This window comes from Leptonotus elevatus, chromosome 2 (genome assembly GCF_054856555.1).
Source record: "Leptonotus elevatus isolate MCC_2025b chromosome 2, RoL_Lele_1.0, whole genome shotgun sequence".
In the NCBI taxonomy this organism is placed as follows: Eukaryota; Metazoa; Chordata; class Actinopteri; order Syngnathiformes; family Syngnathidae; genus Leptonotus; species Leptonotus elevatus.
In genome coordinates, this window is record NC_141240.1 from 32340241 (window position 1) to 32357947 (window position 17707).

Here is a 17707-nt window from a genome sequence, read left to right on the forward strand (position 1 = left end):
GGCTATTACATGACCCAGTTTTCAATGTCTATTTTTGGTCTAAATCAAGTCTAAGACGGACGGACCCGATTTAGCCCAAAATTAAACGTCCAAAAGACGTCTGGTGCTGGGTGGGGAGGATCAACCACACAGGAGAAAATAATGGACTTTCTTGACTCGTGAAATTCGCCATTGACTTCTGAAGGTTTGTGTTTTCTTTGTATTTGCTAAGTCGATGTGCTTTATGTGCTTTAAGCAGTTATGTTACAATTAGACCTTGCAGGGGCATTCCATTACGGTTGCTATATTTGATATTTGTTTACATTTCAATTGTGAAAAAAAAGGTGGCTTAAATATTAAATTAAATATTGTGCTGCAATAAAAGTGCTATTATTCCGGAGCACCAATACCAAATCTAGTGTTCAGTAATTATTACCAAATCAATCGTCACCGCAAATTTCTTTGAAATATCGTGATATAATTTTTAGGCCATACCACCCCACCCCTAGTTGTTGTAGTTAAATGATTTGCCCAAGAAAACTATAAGCATAAGGGTGGTGTGTGCGGCAGACTGAGTGGGTGTTTCAAAAATAATAATTACAAATACAATTTGAGGTTTTAAGATGGGGCTAGCCACCACAGAGGGATGATATTTTTTTTTTTTAAAGATTACAGTTCTTACAGCCAGTTTAAAGTCTTTTAACATATAACAAAACATTTTTGTTTTGTTTTGTTTGTTTGTTTTTTTAACTGCAAACTTCCTCTTTAAATGGGAGCCAGCACACATCCACATCCCAGTTTAAGACGGTGTGCACACTTGTGCAACCATATTATTTTAGATGTTTATTTTTACATTCCCTTTTGAAAAGATTTTCTTTCAATTAAGCTGTGCTAGTTATAGGTCACTTGAATTGTGATTTCGCTTGATATCATCCTTTTATATTATAAAAAAACATATATATAGCTTTTGAGCAGTCACTGTTGATGTAGTAGTACACTCGCCTGACTTATGTGCTGGCAGTGTTGGTTCAGTGACTGTGTGAATGGTTGTTTATCTCTACATGGTCCCTGCGATTGACTGGCGACCACTTCAAGGTGGAATCTGCCTTTTGCCTGAAGTTAGCTTGGATAGGCTCCTGCGACCTTGAACGGGGTAAATGGTGTTGAAAATGGAAGGATGGCATTTGAACGGGGCTATGTAGACTTTTTATATCCTTTGTGACACAAGACAAAGGAATCTGGAAGTGGTACGTAATCAAAATAAGCAGGTGTTTCAAATTGTGTTGACCACCTCATGATATTCACTTTTGTCGAATGTGTGAAATAAATTTAAATTTCTTCCATTTCCAGAGACAGTTCCAACTCGCTGCAAGGGAAATATAATCTACAGGAAACTGAACTCTTCACCCCGAAAGTGTTTGTGCCTGAAGCTATGTACAGAAATGTGTGTTTTACTGAAAATGAAAGCTAACACCCCACTCTAGTACAGGTGACTCAGCTTCCTTCTTGGCAAGCATGATCCCCTGAGACCTTTGACCTCCTAATCGTTTTGCAGCGCTTACGTTTGAGATCTGCTCCAGGCTATTAGAGAGATTAGTGTCACACAGATTTGGGGATGGGCCAAACCTATATCTGGACTTCATGGTATTCTCAGCATTTATTACGGAGTACCCAACCTATGCTGAAACCTAATCTAGTTTGTACAGCGTGACTCAGTGGTAGATTGTTTGTCTCCCAACCCAGATGTTGGTGGGTTCGATCCCATGCCATTGTGACCATGTCGAAGTATCCTTGAGCAAGATACTGAATCCTCCTGATGCTGCGTCATCTGTGGGTGAATGAGTAGTCAAATATAAAGCGCTTTAAGGGCCGTGCAAGGTGGAAAAGCGCTATATAAATGAAGTACCATTTACCATTGAGGCATACTCTCCAGATGGTGGGTAATTTGTGTTGTTCCACATAAAGCGACATGTGGTATGCCACTGAAAGATGTTGTAGTTGTGTAATTTGTGTATATCAATCTATTCTCTATAGCAGTTGTCCTCATTGAGGGTGAACTGGAGCCTATCCCAGCTGACTGGTGAGAGGAGGTGTAAACGATGGATTGGTCGCCAGCCAATTGCACGGCACATCAAGACAGACAAAAGTATTCTCACCTGTGGACAATTCAGTCTTCAAGTAACCCAACATGCACATTTTAGGAATGTGGGAGTACCTGGATGGGGGGTTACAGGGTGAACATTCATTCCCAACAAAAAGGCCAGAGCCAAGATTTAAATCCAGAACCACTGAACTGCAAGGAAGATGTGCTAACTAGAAGGTTCTGCTGCCCATTTCTGTATGTTTTGATTGTTTAAAAGAAAAATCCTTCCATCCATTTTACGAACCCCCTATTCATCACGAGGGATATAAACATGCATATTTTTTTATTATTGTCATCGTACAGTGTGCAAAACAATGTTAAGTGCAGGTGAAAAATTAATCATAGAAAGGCTAAAATAAACTATATTAAATGACAAAATACTGTTGGCTACATAAAAAATTATCCATTTGACTGTTGTGAAATCAATTGAAATTCAATTATAAATTGTACAAAGCCTTAAAATTGCATGGTGAAATAGCAGCAAGTCAGTTGGTCAGTGTAATACAGAGCAATTGAAAGGTGCATTTAAAATTCCACGTAGGGTAATTTCAAGGTGATTGGAGTTCTTAAGAGGTTAACTGAGGACACATTTGAATGGAGAATTATAGATTGCGTGAATTACCATGAATCAAGGCCTATCTAAACTACAGATGCGTTTTCATAGTTTGGATTTATTCCTCTGTGTCACTTAGGCAAACGCGATGAACAAAACCGACAACAACCTTCTCCGAAAAAAAACACAACCCCTCGCTCGTAAAGTAGTTAAATCAAGTTCACATGAATGAGCAGACTATCTAGCGGACATTACATTTTTTATTTATTTATTTATTTATTTTTACAACAAAACAATCACAAGGGGAATAAATGCGTAATATATGCGCAATATATTTACATGATTCGAGCTATTAAAAACGTACACGATTGTTTACAAGTGTGAATAACAATGTAATTGTCTAAATCGACTATTATTTTGAAATGCCTTGCCGGAAATGTACCAATCCATGTCTCGTTGCGGCTCTGTTCGCCATCTTGAATTGTCCCGAGCAGAAGCGGAGAGGCGGCGGCGGCGGATTTTGGGGGTGAAAAGCAACGCGTCCTAAATTCGAAAGCCATATTACTTACGCGGATTAACGGGGCTTCCACCCGTTGCACTCGTCAAATGATCATATCTTGTCGAGCATATTTCGAAAAGGACGGCTGTTGAAGAGCGTTCAGCGGAAAGCGCCTCGCAGACGGCGCTGTTTTCGCCTTCTGGAGCGGCGAACCGATTTTCGGCTGTGGCCTGGCTACCTTGTCGGACTGTTGGGCAATTTTTAAGGCTAGTGCGCGGAGCTGGACACGAATCGACACAAGGCAGCGCACTGTCGTGTTCGAATGTTGGGAAATGGTAGCCAATTTGACGTTCTAATGCAATGTTACGCAGCTCACCCAGGACAAGTTTGGAGGACGGAGTGCGCTTGATTTCCAGTCCGATGGATATTGCCTCTGTCCGGTTGTGGCTCGGTTCCCAGTTCTGCTGCTCTGACAAAACACTCGTTCCAACAAAGCCACGATTGTTCGTAACGATGCTGCAGCCTGTCAAACGTATGCTAGCGTTGGCTTGAATGCCAAGAAGAAATCGCCCTCCATTGCTCATCTGTAAACGTGGAAATATCAAGTACCCCCTCCCCCCTCTTTCGTGCGAGTGAGGCTTGCATTACCCGGGATATCTTTGGATTTATCTCGTTTTAAAGATGTCCTGTTTGCATAGACATACCTCCTTCTGACTCCACTGCTGTGAGGATTTTTTCTTACATATTTTTTATTTTATTTTCATTTGTTTTATTTTTACTTTTTCTATCTAAGGATTAGATTCGGATGGAAAATGGGAGACGCCACCAAACTGGCCCTCGCCGTTTTCCTTATCTCCTGTTCTTCAGGTGGGTGTGAAGGTACTGTATTTGTATTTGCAGCCCTATGTCTGTTGTGTGCAATGTATGCTGGTTGTTATCAGTGCAGAATGCGGTGCAATGCAACCCCGTGGGGGAACGAGTGGGTGTGTTGATCTCATCCTGGCATCGTTTGCGTGACCCGTGTTCTTTTTTTGACCTTACACATCATACAGTATACTAAATATGTGTTCCTTTCAGTGGATTGTATTTTCCTTTGTAGCATGTATCGGTATGGGGATAAGTAGACATTGTGCAAGTTCAATAATGCATCACAGCATACCAGAAATATACTGCATACTGTAGGAATATTTTTGAATGCTACAGTAAGTTCTTATCTTCCACGGTGGCATTGCTGTTGAATGATTTCTTTTTTTTTTCTGGAATAGTTTTAAGTATTTTGAAATGAAGTGGATATTTGCTGTGGCCATTTATTGTGAAATGCCTGAGAACTTCAAGTACAATGTGTACTAGCTCGTGGCATAATGGTTAAGACGGTCATCTGTAAAGTGCGAGGTCATGGGTTTGAATCCAGCTCTGTACACTTTCACTGAGGGTTATGGTTAGGCCGGTAATGCCGATATCTGCCTACAAAACATAAGGAAAACTTTGTGACAAGACACAGAAGGGAGTGAAACGAGGCAGAAACCACGGCCAGTGCTTGACGCGGTCCGGCAAATTGACCATTCAGAATCAGAGCCATTCACGGCAAAAATATCCATTGCCTATCTTTCAGGATGGCATTGCTGCAGTATGTCTTATTTTCTCTGGAATAGTTAAAGTATTTTGAAACGATACATTTGTCACAGTGGTTATTTTGCTGTGACCGGCTGCTCTCCACCTAACATTATTTTCCCGGTGTGAATCACGTGTGAACTACAATACAAATTCTGCGCCGGTCAGTGAGGACCAGCTCGTGTCATAGTTGATGCGTCACGGGTTCAATACCTCTTTGTGCCTTTTTATTATTATTTATGTATCTTTTTACTATTTGTTTTCAATTTCGTGCAGCCAGTCGGGAGTTGTAAACGAGCTATTTTGTTTCACGTGTTTGTTGAAGAATTGAACAGTTAGCAGTGGGGAACAACTGCATATTTGCCACATGTGACTGCAATGATGTAGTTGGATTTGCTCTGCGCTGATGAATATTTCACATTTTAAGAAGTAGAAAATGCGATTGCCGCATTTGAAAAGATACAAAAGTGTGTGCTGCTGCCTGATAAACCTGCTCAAAGGGTTATGGTTAGGCTGCCTATTTTTGGTGGCAAAACAAAATAGAAACATTGTGAAAAGAGACAGAAGGGATTGAAGCTGTGCAGCACGGCAAAACAAATGATCCCCAGCAGACTATACATCACGGCCAACCTACTGTAAAACAGCCGTTCACGCCAGATCAAGAATAAGAATATCCGATTGACCAATCAGCCATTCGCTGCAAATTAGCAGGAGAGTTTCCAGTCACGGCAAAATAACCACTGCCGATATTTTTGTCCTTAGGAAAATAAATCTTGATTAATTGGGAACATTTTGAATGCAACCACCTGTGTTGCAGAACAACATTTTGTCCATGCAAGTCAGACCACTAATGAAGGGTTTGATAACTTGTTGTAGAGGTTAATTGGCAATACCACTAGGCACTTTTAAAACAAGTGTCCATGTCCTATTTATTCCCTGTGTCAAAACATTTGTATGCAACATGCTTACGGCAGTTATTGATGCAGCTCATTCGATGACAAACAGTTATATTGCAAAGGTCACAGACGGTTTGATTCAGTTGATCCACACGCAGCATTGTTTTTATGTTGTGATATCGTATAATCCTGGTCGTGACACATTTTATTCATTATCTCAATGAAAGGTATGCGTAAAGAGTTCCACAGCGAAGCTGGAGTCTCTGCTGAAGTTGCGCTTCATTACCCATCTAGCATGCAGATTATACAAGAAAAATATCCATGCCCATCACCAGGAAGTTATCTAAATGCCAATGAGTGCAAAGTCCATGTTTGCAGTAGTGAAACATGCTAAAGGCTGTTATAACGCACAAAGTTCTCTAGAGGACATATCAATCTGACTTTGTACGCTTATCTGATATGCAGTTATTTGTTTTTCTCTGCTAGAATTGCCTCCTTAGTTTTATCTATGTGTATCCAACTGTCATTCCTCTGAAATCAAGTTCCTGATGTTGGTGCAGTGATAAACGGCAATAACAAGTGGGAGAAGCCTGTAGTTCAAGAAAATAAATGGCAGTTCTGGAATTTTTGGTTAACAGTACACACACTGTTGCAGAAAAGCCAACAGAATTTAGTCGCTAATGTTTTTGGCTGTGGTGGCTAGTCATTTCAAGGAATTCTTGGAGTTATGTTTTATGTCTATAAACATTGCTTTTCTGTGCTGTTTCAAAACAATGTCAGTAGAGGTTAACTTTAGTTTAATAATGGTAGTTTAATAAATCTATTTAGAATTATGAGTGATTGAGTTTTTTTTTTTAACATGGTCCTGGTTCATTTCCTATGCTCTGCTGGCACTTGTTGGCCGTTTGTGTAATAACTACAATTTCTTCAATCGTTCTTTGCAGTTGAGAGGCTGCATCAAAGCCATGCTCTACCATTAAAAACATATCAATACGTCTTTGGGACACTTAAAACATAAAAAATAGAACGTATTTATACGTTATTGGGAGCAAATGAGTTAACGAAATGTTTTCTTGAGCTTAAAGGTGTATTCACAAGGGATGCACCAAAATTAAATTTTTTGTCCGAAACCGAAAATAAGATATGCTTGGCCGAAAAAAGAAACGCAGATTTTTTTCTCCATCAAGTCAAGTATAAAAAACAAAATAAAAAGTAATGTTTAATATCACTCGGACTCCCCATTAGCTACAGTCCATTCCACATTTTCAACACGTATTACTACAGTAATGATTGAGAACTGAATGAGCTGGATGAATGAGAATAACCACAAGCATACAGTAAGCACACAGTGCAGTGCCATGTCATTGCGTTTGTTATTCTATGATAAATAAAGTAGTCGTTAGCACACAGACACAGTGCTTTTCTGCACATTGTTGGACGTAATAATCTGGAGATGAAGCTTTACTATTGTTAACTTTTTTGAGTGTCGTCACTCGTCAATCTCAATTGATTTGGGTCGCGGCTGATAACGCAGCTCTCGTCTCAGTCATGCGAAATAAAAACCGGGCATCGTGTTGCTTATTCAACGGGGGCTATATTCGCATTTCAGCAGCAAATAATTTGCCATGACACTTCATTTGCAGAATAAAAATGCATATTTTTTCTCATTTCCGGGCGAATATTTTCGGTTGCCGATAATTTGGTGCATCACTAGTATTCAAGGATCTTTTGTCTAGGGGTGCACCGATCACAATTTAACGGCTGATCCTCAGTCTTCCAATCTTGTTTTATTGATAACGATCGAACAATTAATGTGAAATAATGCAAACCGTTTGTTTTAACTGCACATTAAGTATTTCTCTCAAATAAAAACAAAAGCCTATTAGTCATCTCAGCAGAAAAGGATACTTTTTCAGACCTCTGAGGAGAGGGATGAAATGAGTGAAAAAGATCGGAAATCGAGTCGGATAAATCGGCCGGCCGGCCAATCGATCGGTGCACTCCTAACTTTTGTCGCTGCGTCTTCCGGGTAGATCATCTTAACAATTGGTTCTCGAATCCGTCAATCAATCTGACATACCAAGGTTGTGCGTGCTCGTTCTTAGCTGCGCATGCGCACTTCGAGTGTTTGTAGCATGTAGCCGCTGAGCTTCGGATTCAGCCATTCATCGTTGTAGCTCCACCAATCTCACCGCATACTTTGAAAAAGAGGACATTGTCTATGAAGTGAGGTCGGCTGCAGAGACTGATGAAGATGAGCTTGCACGGTCCCAATCGGGATTTACTTGGAAAAAAATCTTGTAAAGTTTTACTCCTTGTATTATTTTTTAGTGCATCAAACTTTACTAGGCTCTTTCAAGTAGAATTACTTTTTAGCGTAGGCGTTACCCCCAGACGAGCAGTAGAGCTGGTAGGATAGTCTTCCGCATGTGCATTAAAAAAAAAAAGGGACAAACGTTTAGCGTCTACTTTTCGAGAAGATCCTTGAATACACCTTTAAGGTTTTTGCAAAGAGAAAGGGGAGTGAGAGTTGGATTACTCAATCACATTCTGACTAATGTCATCTTTTCTTGAACTGCAAAGGTGCATACTATTACCTACTGGGCTGCCTCATGACATACATGTCAGTGAATTGAAAGCTTAAAAAAGAGAGAGCGTTGTAAATTATTAAACTTGATTGGCCTGAGAAAATGGAACTGTGTGAACATGGTGCACACAATTACTGAAGTAGATCTGTTGCCTCCACCTTTGCTCAATTAAACAATTGAGTATATAAACTCAGCCTTTTACATTTTCCTGTCAGATGTGTGAACTCATTGGGCATTGAAGTCATGCCTCACATACACATCATTTTGTTTCTGTGGAGATGTGCAATGAATGTACTTATTTTACCGCTGGGACTACTGGATGCTCCCGTTTTGTACAGTGCAGCAGTATCTGGCAGATATCGATCCTCCCGCTTACCAGTGTAAGGTTGCATTAGCATGGCGAAGATCCTCTGACCCGGCCAGTCCAGGAAGTCTGTTTTCTGTCACATGACCTGAAAGAATGAGCAAAGAAGCTCCTTGAGAGAGGGTCTTTTGCAGCTTTGGATTCTCACTGTGTTCACGTGAACAAAGCAATTACAGTGTCATGATGTACAAGAGTATATTATGATTCAGTTCCACCATTGGTCTGTAACGAGCAGTGTTAAGGAAAGTGGGAGGGGATGCTCCCCTGCATACAGGCTGGTCTATAGTTGGCTGCAGGCTGCAAAGCACCAGCTGTGCCAGGTGTGTTTTTTTTCTGTGATCGACAATCAAAGACATCGATCGACATGCCGATCAGGTACTTTTTCATATAAATCAGCTAATCACGATCAGTTCCTGATCAGGCGGAGCACCACTACTGAAAACCATTTGTTGGCAAATCTTGCCTTGTAATTTATATAATTTTATTTTAAAGGAAGACATGCATTTTTTTCCCACAATTAAAAACTGTTCCTGGTGCAGAAACCGACACAATATTCGCATTTCATTTTCATCCTTCTTACAGGCCGAGACACCACGGCTTATTTGCTAATGCTCGCTAGCATCAGCATACCGCCAGCGCCAGATGTAAACAACCCTGTCATTGGCTTGGAACAATGTTGTGATTGTACTGTAACCAATCATGTGCATCACTGCACGCATCGAGGATTGTGGGACTACTGTATGGATTTTGCATACAGTCATGATTTTTTTTATTTTATTTTTTGCATACAGACACTTATGCCTTACCATGTCTTCCATGTCTCCCTCCATCAACACACCTGATTGATGAACAAGATCGTTATTAGGCTTCTACAGAGCTTGCTGATTAGCTGATCAGTTGAGTCAGCTGTGTTTGAGGAGAGAGACATTGAAAACAGGCAGGACAGTGGCACTCAAGGACCAGGGTTCCCTATCCCTGCTTTACACCATGTTCCCCCTATGCAATTTTGACAGACAAATTGGCCGCGCCAATGTGGCGAGCATGAGAAATATTTACCACGCCATTCCAAGTTTCACCTCATCATTGGTGACGTGGCGAACGGGGAGCACGCACCCGGCAAACACTTATGTTCAAGCATAAAATAATTTATAATTAAAGCACAGTTTCATTTAATTATTTATTGTCAACTTTGTTAATATTGATGACTGTTATTAAGTTAGAATAAATAAAAACTGCTTTTTCCACTTAATTTGGAATTGATGTTTTGCTTTTTCATTATTGAAAAAAAATAGCTTAATTTTCACTAAACCCATAGTAATTTTGTTATCGTACCATGACTGACTTACCAAATGATCTGGCAAGAATATCAAGATAAATATATTTTGTCCATATCACCCAGCCCTAGTCTGGAGATGTGTCATTTAAGGTTTTTGGATTAGTGCTTGCTTGTGCATGTGTAAGCTTCATCAACATCTCACAATTTACTGGCTCCCTAGAGTAGAAGTCCGTTGCTGTAATTAATGCTGCTTTATGTGCATGTTGCTTTATGTGGTTGGAGAGTGCTTGTAGAGTTTCATTCAGGCTATTCATTGTGTTCTTGTTTCAAACTCAATCCATTGTCTTGTACTTTCCTTGGTTGTCTCCCCATGCCTTCCCTTGCAGTGTTTCCCACAGAATTAAAATCTACTTGGGTGGGTGGACTCCGGCAGTGGGGATGGGAGGCGGGTTGGACGGGAGGTGGGTCTCAGTCCTGTTACTACGTCTCCTCTAGCCTCACGATCCACAAGTGAGTGACGGCGAACTAACGTTACATGCGGTATATCCTGTCGTGACAATAAAAAAAAAAAAATATATATATATTTTTAATACATTTTCTTGAAAACATTTTGGATGGTGGCCAATTTACTTGGGTTGTACTAGTCTCAGGAACAGTGTCTGTGTCATGCCTGGTTGTTTGTTTACACGGTCAAAGTGTTGCCTTTAAATATAAAGGATCTCAAATGCCAGAGAGGTGGAGCTTTTTTGGATTACTGCTCGGGGCTTCTTTTGGTGACTGAACACCAATTGCTCTGCATAAGTCCTGCTGGTTGGGAATTATTTCCCCCTACTTTTGTTGGGATTGTGAGTTTTTAAATCACTCCCCCTCTAAGTAATCAATAACTGATAGTGATCGCTAACCACAACCAATGATTTTGCAGACAATTTATTTATTCTCTGCATCGCCATCTATATGATCAAATACACTTTATGGCATGTGCAATATGACCACAATTAAAAATACTCACATTTTGAAGTTTTATTTTGCACCTTACAACCAGTTTGTGTCATGGGTGTACACAGGCTTGGTGGAAGTCAAGTCCGCAAGGTTGAGCCAGCTGTAGATTTGGACAAATGTGTGTGCAGACCAGACTGCAGAGTATCGAAAGTGGCAGCAGTTAAAGTCTTGTTTTAATAAAATGTAAAATTTTAAGAAATATTGATGTTGGGTCGAACCATAAATGGTGTAGCTTTAAAGCAGATGATAGGAACTTTCACTAAACTGGGCCCACGATCATCTCAAATGCACACACACGGGTATAAATAGTGAGTCTGATGGCTTCCGTGTTGTGCGTCCCCTCCCACCTGCTCCCCTCTTCACTCATTGGCTGTTTGATAAAGACAAATGGCTTGTGCTGCAGGCGGATGATACAGCAACATTAGAGCAAATTCAATATACACTTCAGCTTATACTATAGTGGCACTTAACACACCCTTTAAATGAATCCAAACAATTTAAACAGGGGGGGGGGGTGCTATGCAAGTGCTTCTCTTGTACTTTTAGAGATAGATAACAAGGCATTTTGAACGTCTCATCTTGAGAAGAATGTTTGGAATGTGGTGGCTATTTGCAACTCATGACGCACAAGTGGCACAGGGCTCGCCAAACTGCTGTATTTCACGTTAAGGGACCCAGGCACTCCCATGACCTGTCCAGTGTCCTCTTCACCAGCGCTTATTGAAGCTGAGGCCAATGGGCATTTGTCGTTGCAGCATACCAGCGGGGATTAAAGGGATTGAATTTAGTCGCTGAGTATGGTGCTTTTTAGTAACCCCCCCTTCACCATGGCCGTGGAAAGAGTACAGCCTTTGTAACCAGCTAGCCCACCCAGCCACTGGTGCCATGTCACAACACCATCTGATCTTCAAGTCTGAGCCATTGGTCACGATTCGATTAGATACCGATTAATCCCGATAAGAATCTATGAATTGATTATTGCGCTTTTTTTATTACTCAAATTTAGAAAAAAGCGAATCAGTAAACTTGTACATGTACACTGTAAGATTTGTATGAAAATGTATTTATCTGAAAATTCAGGTGGCAGTCTGTTTTATGTTTGAACAGCACGGAAATAAAATATTAAGGCTTAATGTTCCATTAATATAACATTCTTCCATGCTTAATGTGTAAATCCTAACCCTAAGTAAGACGTTTTGTTGAATATTCCCATAAAAAATGTATGTTTAAAAATCAATTAGGCCGCATATTGAATCGATTCGAGAATTGCACGCTGTAATATTGCGATATATTGCCGAAACAATTTTTTCTAACATCCCTACTTACTGCATTACATATACACAACAAAATGATTGATAACTAGTTTTAAAATCAAAAGTCACAGATAATAAAAAAATATATATATCACTGTTCTATACCACTTTTTTTTCAGACCAATAACAGTAATGCCCAATTCACACTGACTGCGAAACGGATGCGGTGCGTTGTCCGTACGTCCGCCGCAAGGAATAGAAAGCATTCGAGTCTGTGTGTCAATTCACACTGCAGTGCGGTGCGTATGGGGTTCCGAAAGGAATGCGGCGCTGCGGAAGGTGTCCGCAAGCATTCTATTTTTTCCGGACTCCGCATGCGGATTTTCATGAAGCTGAAAAAATTACACGAGCCGGACAAGAAGTTGAGTGTCGGCATCAAGGTAGATCTGGTATATTTCAAAATAAAACCGTTTGCAAACACATTTTGGGGGGGAGGGAAGCTAGCTCACTACAAAGCATGACATGAGTCAGACATTTAAGACAAAAAACGAGCCCGGAATAAATTAAACATGATAAAATAACACTAAACACAAAACTTACTTACACATGGTAGAACAGCCATGGGTAGAAGTCACAGAAATAATGTCCAAAAGCATGTCGATGTGACAACAGGCAAGTGTTGCTATTGTTTACCATTAGGACTCTATACACGGTTGTTATCGCGTGAACTCAAATCTCCAGCGTGAACCCCCATGTCCTTGTGGTCTGGCGGGTGCAGATTTCCGGACACGTGCATCTCGCGCAACGCACGCGGTGTGAATTGCAGTCCGTGCGGATGCCGCACGGAAAATGCGCCGCATCGGTTCCGCAGTCGGTGTGAATTGGGTGTAAGAGTACTTCAGTTATTTGAGGCGCTGTATTTATAGTAGAGCTGTCAAAATTAATCGATTAATCGACAGATAATCGATTATCAAATTAATCAACAACTATTTTAATAATCGAGTAATCATTTGTAGCCATTTTTTTTATTTAAAATTGTCCAAATCATCTGATTTCAGCTTATCAACAGTAATTGTTCACTGATTTTTGTAGTCCTTCATGAAAGAAGACTGATTATCTTCTGTTTTTAATCAAAATAAGACGTGTTTCAAACATCTGTATTTACTTTGGAAAGCAATCACTGAACCGATAACATATTTTTTTAACTCGCTATATTATTATGAAGTACGAAATAAACAACAATCACTGGCTAATAAAGAGTAATCAGAAAAATGCTTTTGTAATAACTTTAATGCAAAATACAAATGTATCTGATTAGTTAATTAATCGATTGAATAATCAATGGATTAATCGATTAAAAAAAAAGTTATAGTGACAGCACTAATTTGTAGTATCGTACTACAAAGCAAATCTAGGTGCTGGCATTGATGATGAAACACACATATGGACCACACAAGCAAAAGAGCGGCTTTCCATGCAAATAAATAAATAAAAGGAAGAAACGCTAATGTCAATAAACGTCAATAAACAGCCATGATGCTGGATGATGATCCATAAGAAACACATTGGGAATAATAATAGATACTAATAATAATAACAACAATAATAGGTGACCTATTATTCGCCAAATTTTTGCTTTTGACTCAATTTCACTAGTGCATTAGTAAAGTCTGAGTAAAGAATACAATTAGACAAATTATTTTCTATATGCTCACTTTTGTATCAGACTAAATTATTATTATTATTTTCCTTTTTAAATTATTTATTTATCTGCCACTGTGCGCCATGCGGCGGCATTATCGCAACTCAGCCTGCTTGCTTTTTTGGGCGATGTTCCCAAACAATCACCGCCTTCCGTGACTCGACCTCTCCAATGGCGAACACGTGCTGCTTATAAATACGCAGATTAGTTGATTTTCATTGCCAAATATGGGGAGAAATAGGCGGACTTGGGGCGGGAACGGCGTGGAATCTGCTGCGCACACCGGTTGGGATCATGGGGCATTTATAAAGAAAAATTGCATGTGGATGTGCATATGTGTGTCTGCGCATCCTTTTATAAATCTAAATTTTTTTCTGCGGACGTGAGGTTTGGGTTCATAAGTACGCAGGTTCTCACGCACAGTTTTGTAAATGAGGCCCAAGATGTATTTGCCATTTATTTATTTATGTCAGCTGTGGTATTTTATAGGCTACAAGCTACTAAAAGCTAAAAGCAACAGGGGCGATTTGAAAGTACAGGAAAGATGTTCATTCAGGTTTAGGCCATAACCTGATGGTTGGGGAACTCTGATATAAACAACGCTTAAATTTCAGTTTATTTGGCTCCGAAAGGTATCTAAATATTGTGTTTATACAAGGTTCGGCTATTTGCACAGTATGCAAGATGTCCAATATAGTATGCAGGTAGCTCACTCGATATTTTTCAGCAGCCTCCTGTGAGTTAAGAAGTGAGTTTGGTGTTTAATTGTTCCCCCACTCAAAGTTGCAAATAAAGTAGGTCACAGTTCACCTGATTAAATCTCATATTTGGAGGAATGAATGGTGCCTGTTGGTCAATTTGACTCTATGGTTTTGAGCAATTGCACTTTTTTATTTAGCGATTGTGCATAACTATTCCTATTGATAATTGATGCAGAACAAAGTCTGACCAATTTTTCAAGGAAAAACATGAATCAAAAGCTATTTTGTCACTTGGTCTGACTTACTCAAAAGCAACCTCACAACGCTGTAGCCGACCTTCCCTTTTTGCACAATCCATGCTCACACAATCAGCCACTTGAAGATGTTTTGGCAGGACGGCTTCTTTCTCCTTTATAGTGCGGTTTCTCACTCCACTTTGACATTTCTCAATGACACACGAGGCAAAGAGGATTTTCACATCCATTGATGGGATATCTGCTCATGCATGGACGTCCTATCGTGTGTCCTTGCTCAATCAGCCCTGACATTATCTGCTTTATACGACTCTGAGCCGCTACTTGTGGCCCGAGGATTGATTTCCTTGCCTTATGTCTGCCCTGCTGCCGCTACTGCTTGACCACCTTGCCGCACTGTGCTCGGGGCAGCAGATTTGCAGTCATATTTACATCCACATGAGCTTTGTTTTAGATTTCACCATGAGCTTCCACTTTTGTGTTAGCTGATTTGAAAAAATAGCAGTGGAGATGTTAATTGAAGAACAATTAATTAATTTTTTTTAGCTAAGGTTTTTTTTGTGTCACTTTTTTGTGACATTTTATTCCAAAAGAAAGACCAGCCTTGACAGATGGTCTCCAGAATACAGTGCTATGACTTCACAAGTTTAATTTGTTCTGTGCCCAAGCTCATTATTGTATTTACTTGTACTATATCAAAGCAATTTTCCCCATTGAAATGCTATAAATCCTTTCCAGACCAACCAAATCCACTACATTTTTATTATGGTTTTAATAAACGAAAATAGCAACTTATAAAAAATAAGAATATAATAGATAATGTAAAAAAAACAAAAAATACTGTATAATTAAGCCAAAAGTCTCTCTTCCAGAGAATAGTACATTCATGTGTTGTGCCTTTAAGGGGCAAGACCTAGGAGTGACATCAGGAGCTGAAGTTCAGTTAGTTCAGTGTTAGTGTCTCTGCAAGTGTTTTAGTTTTGTACTGTTTGTGCCTTTACCTTGTTCAATTAACGGCTGATTGTGCATCCATGATCTTAATTGTATTTTTTTCACTTTGCTTGAGCAACGGTGTATCTGAAGTGTGCTAATAGCAAAAATTTGGGCTGGCAACACAAAGCAAAACAAAACAAAAACAACCAAGCGACAGCTCTTAACTCAAAAAACGTGTGAGTTGGGACACTCATAAGTTAAGTTGCCACTGTTTACAGCAGAAGTTGATAAACGTTGTCACTTTATCCCTGAAATTGCTGGTTACCACCAGCACATTTGTTTGCTGTGTGCATAGTATGCAAGCTGGCATCTGAAGACAGGACCCAGTTTCCCTTGTGTCCAAAATGTTAGTCAAAACAACAACAACACAGGTGTATTTCTTAATTAACAGAGCACAGTTTTTTCCCCTTTAGTTATGTTAAAGGCCACTGTCACAGTGACTTCTTTGGCATTTTCATGAGCTATGATAATGCAGTTCTGGCATAATCAGCTCTTGTGAACTTCCTTGTAATGAAGTCACAGTTTTTCTAATTGGCTTATGGACTTGGTTAGATTAATCAGGCACAGAAGATGAATGACTGTGCTGCAAGAACGTGCTAACAATGGTTTTGACGGCTTTATCATAATAATCTTGTCAGAATTGGTTTAAATGCATTTATCTATTACTGTACACAACATTTCTGTGATGTCATTTGTAGGTATTCCTACATGTCTGTGTACTATTACTATGTTTTTAATTGTCAAGTAAAAACAATGCACGAGTTATTTTCATTCGCTCTTTGTTTTTCTTATCCAAATACCAATTGAAAAATGTACTTTGTGTCTTAAAATATTTTTGCTTTGAGCGTGGATACACAGATTTGTTCAGGGATCACATCACAGTTAAAAACTGGCATTTTACTTCCATTTAAAAAATGTGCATGAAATAATAATAGCATGAATTAATATCCCCATTTTGGTGGCTTCTAGCCATGCGAGAAATGTCAAAAGCAATTTATATTCGTGAAAATGAGATTCATGAGATTTGCGCTTTTGTTGTCTTTGTCTTTTGCCAGGCGCAATCCTGGGACGCTCAGAGACTCAGGAGTGCAGTTACTACAACTCCAGCTGGGAAAAGGAACGTACCAACCGCAGCGGCATTGAACCGTGCTATGGTGATAAGGACAAGAGGCGGCACTGCTTTGCCACATGGAAGAATATTTCTGGCAACGTTGAGGTAGTCAAGCAGGGTTGCTGGTTGGACGACATCAACTGCTATGACAGGTATGCTGAGGCAAATAAAAAGCAAATTAACTGGAATGAATTTTAGGGTGTATTCACACCAAGCTTTTTTTCCCCCCACGCTGGTTTTATTATACAGTTGTGAATACACAAAAATTAATAATGGTGTCGTTCAAACAACTGGACCAAGAGCCACTTTTTGACCACCAATCACAGCTCACCTGTTTTCTGGTTTTGGTCATGTGACGTTAGCATGCTGAGCTGTGATTGGTTGTTTCCTGAACCCTGAGCCACTCTGTGATGTAATTATCATGCAGCAAGTGGCAAAACAGGTGGATTTTGTTGCTTAATTCATATTCCACAAGTTCAATGTTAATCAAAACGCCAGGTTTAGATTATTGGGGGCGCATAGGAAAAAAAGAAAAAGAAAAAAAGTTGACTGCCCCGATTTTGGGTTAAAATGTTATTGACCGATCCCTTAAACAGGAACCAATCTAGTCCTCCAACCTCATTTCTTTCCTTAGAGGTCTGAAAAAGTCAGCCACTGTCAACTAATAGGCTTTTCATTTTTATTTGAGAGTAAAGCTTCATGTGTAGTTAAAACAACCCGTTTGTATTTGTGTTTTACAATAAAACAAAATTAAAACATTGAAGGTGGATGCTTTTTATGAGAAA

The 17707-nt window shown here is 39.7% G+C and overlaps 1 protein-coding gene across 3 annotated transcripts in view; it reads left to right on the top strand.

Annotated features, from left to right (window-relative positions):
* Window positions 1–3147: 3147 nt before the first annotated feature.
* LOC147179632 (activin receptor type-2A-like) overlaps window positions 3148–17707 on the top strand; it is a 39760-nt gene continuing 25200 nt past the window's right edge. The window contains exons 1-3 of one of the 3 annotated variants that reach the window (XM_086067366.1): window positions 3148–3898; window positions 3968–4041; window positions 16867–17074. In XM_086067366.1, coding sequence (XP_085923492.1) covers window positions 3987–4041; window positions 16867–17074 — 263 coding nt within the window. In that variant the 5' untranslated portion in view covers window positions 3148–3898; window positions 3968–3986. Of the gene's footprint in view, window positions 4042–16866; window positions 17075–17707 lie in introns of all 3 variants that reach the window. The other 2 variants (XM_086067367.1, XM_086067368.1) reach the window with 2 other exon arrangements.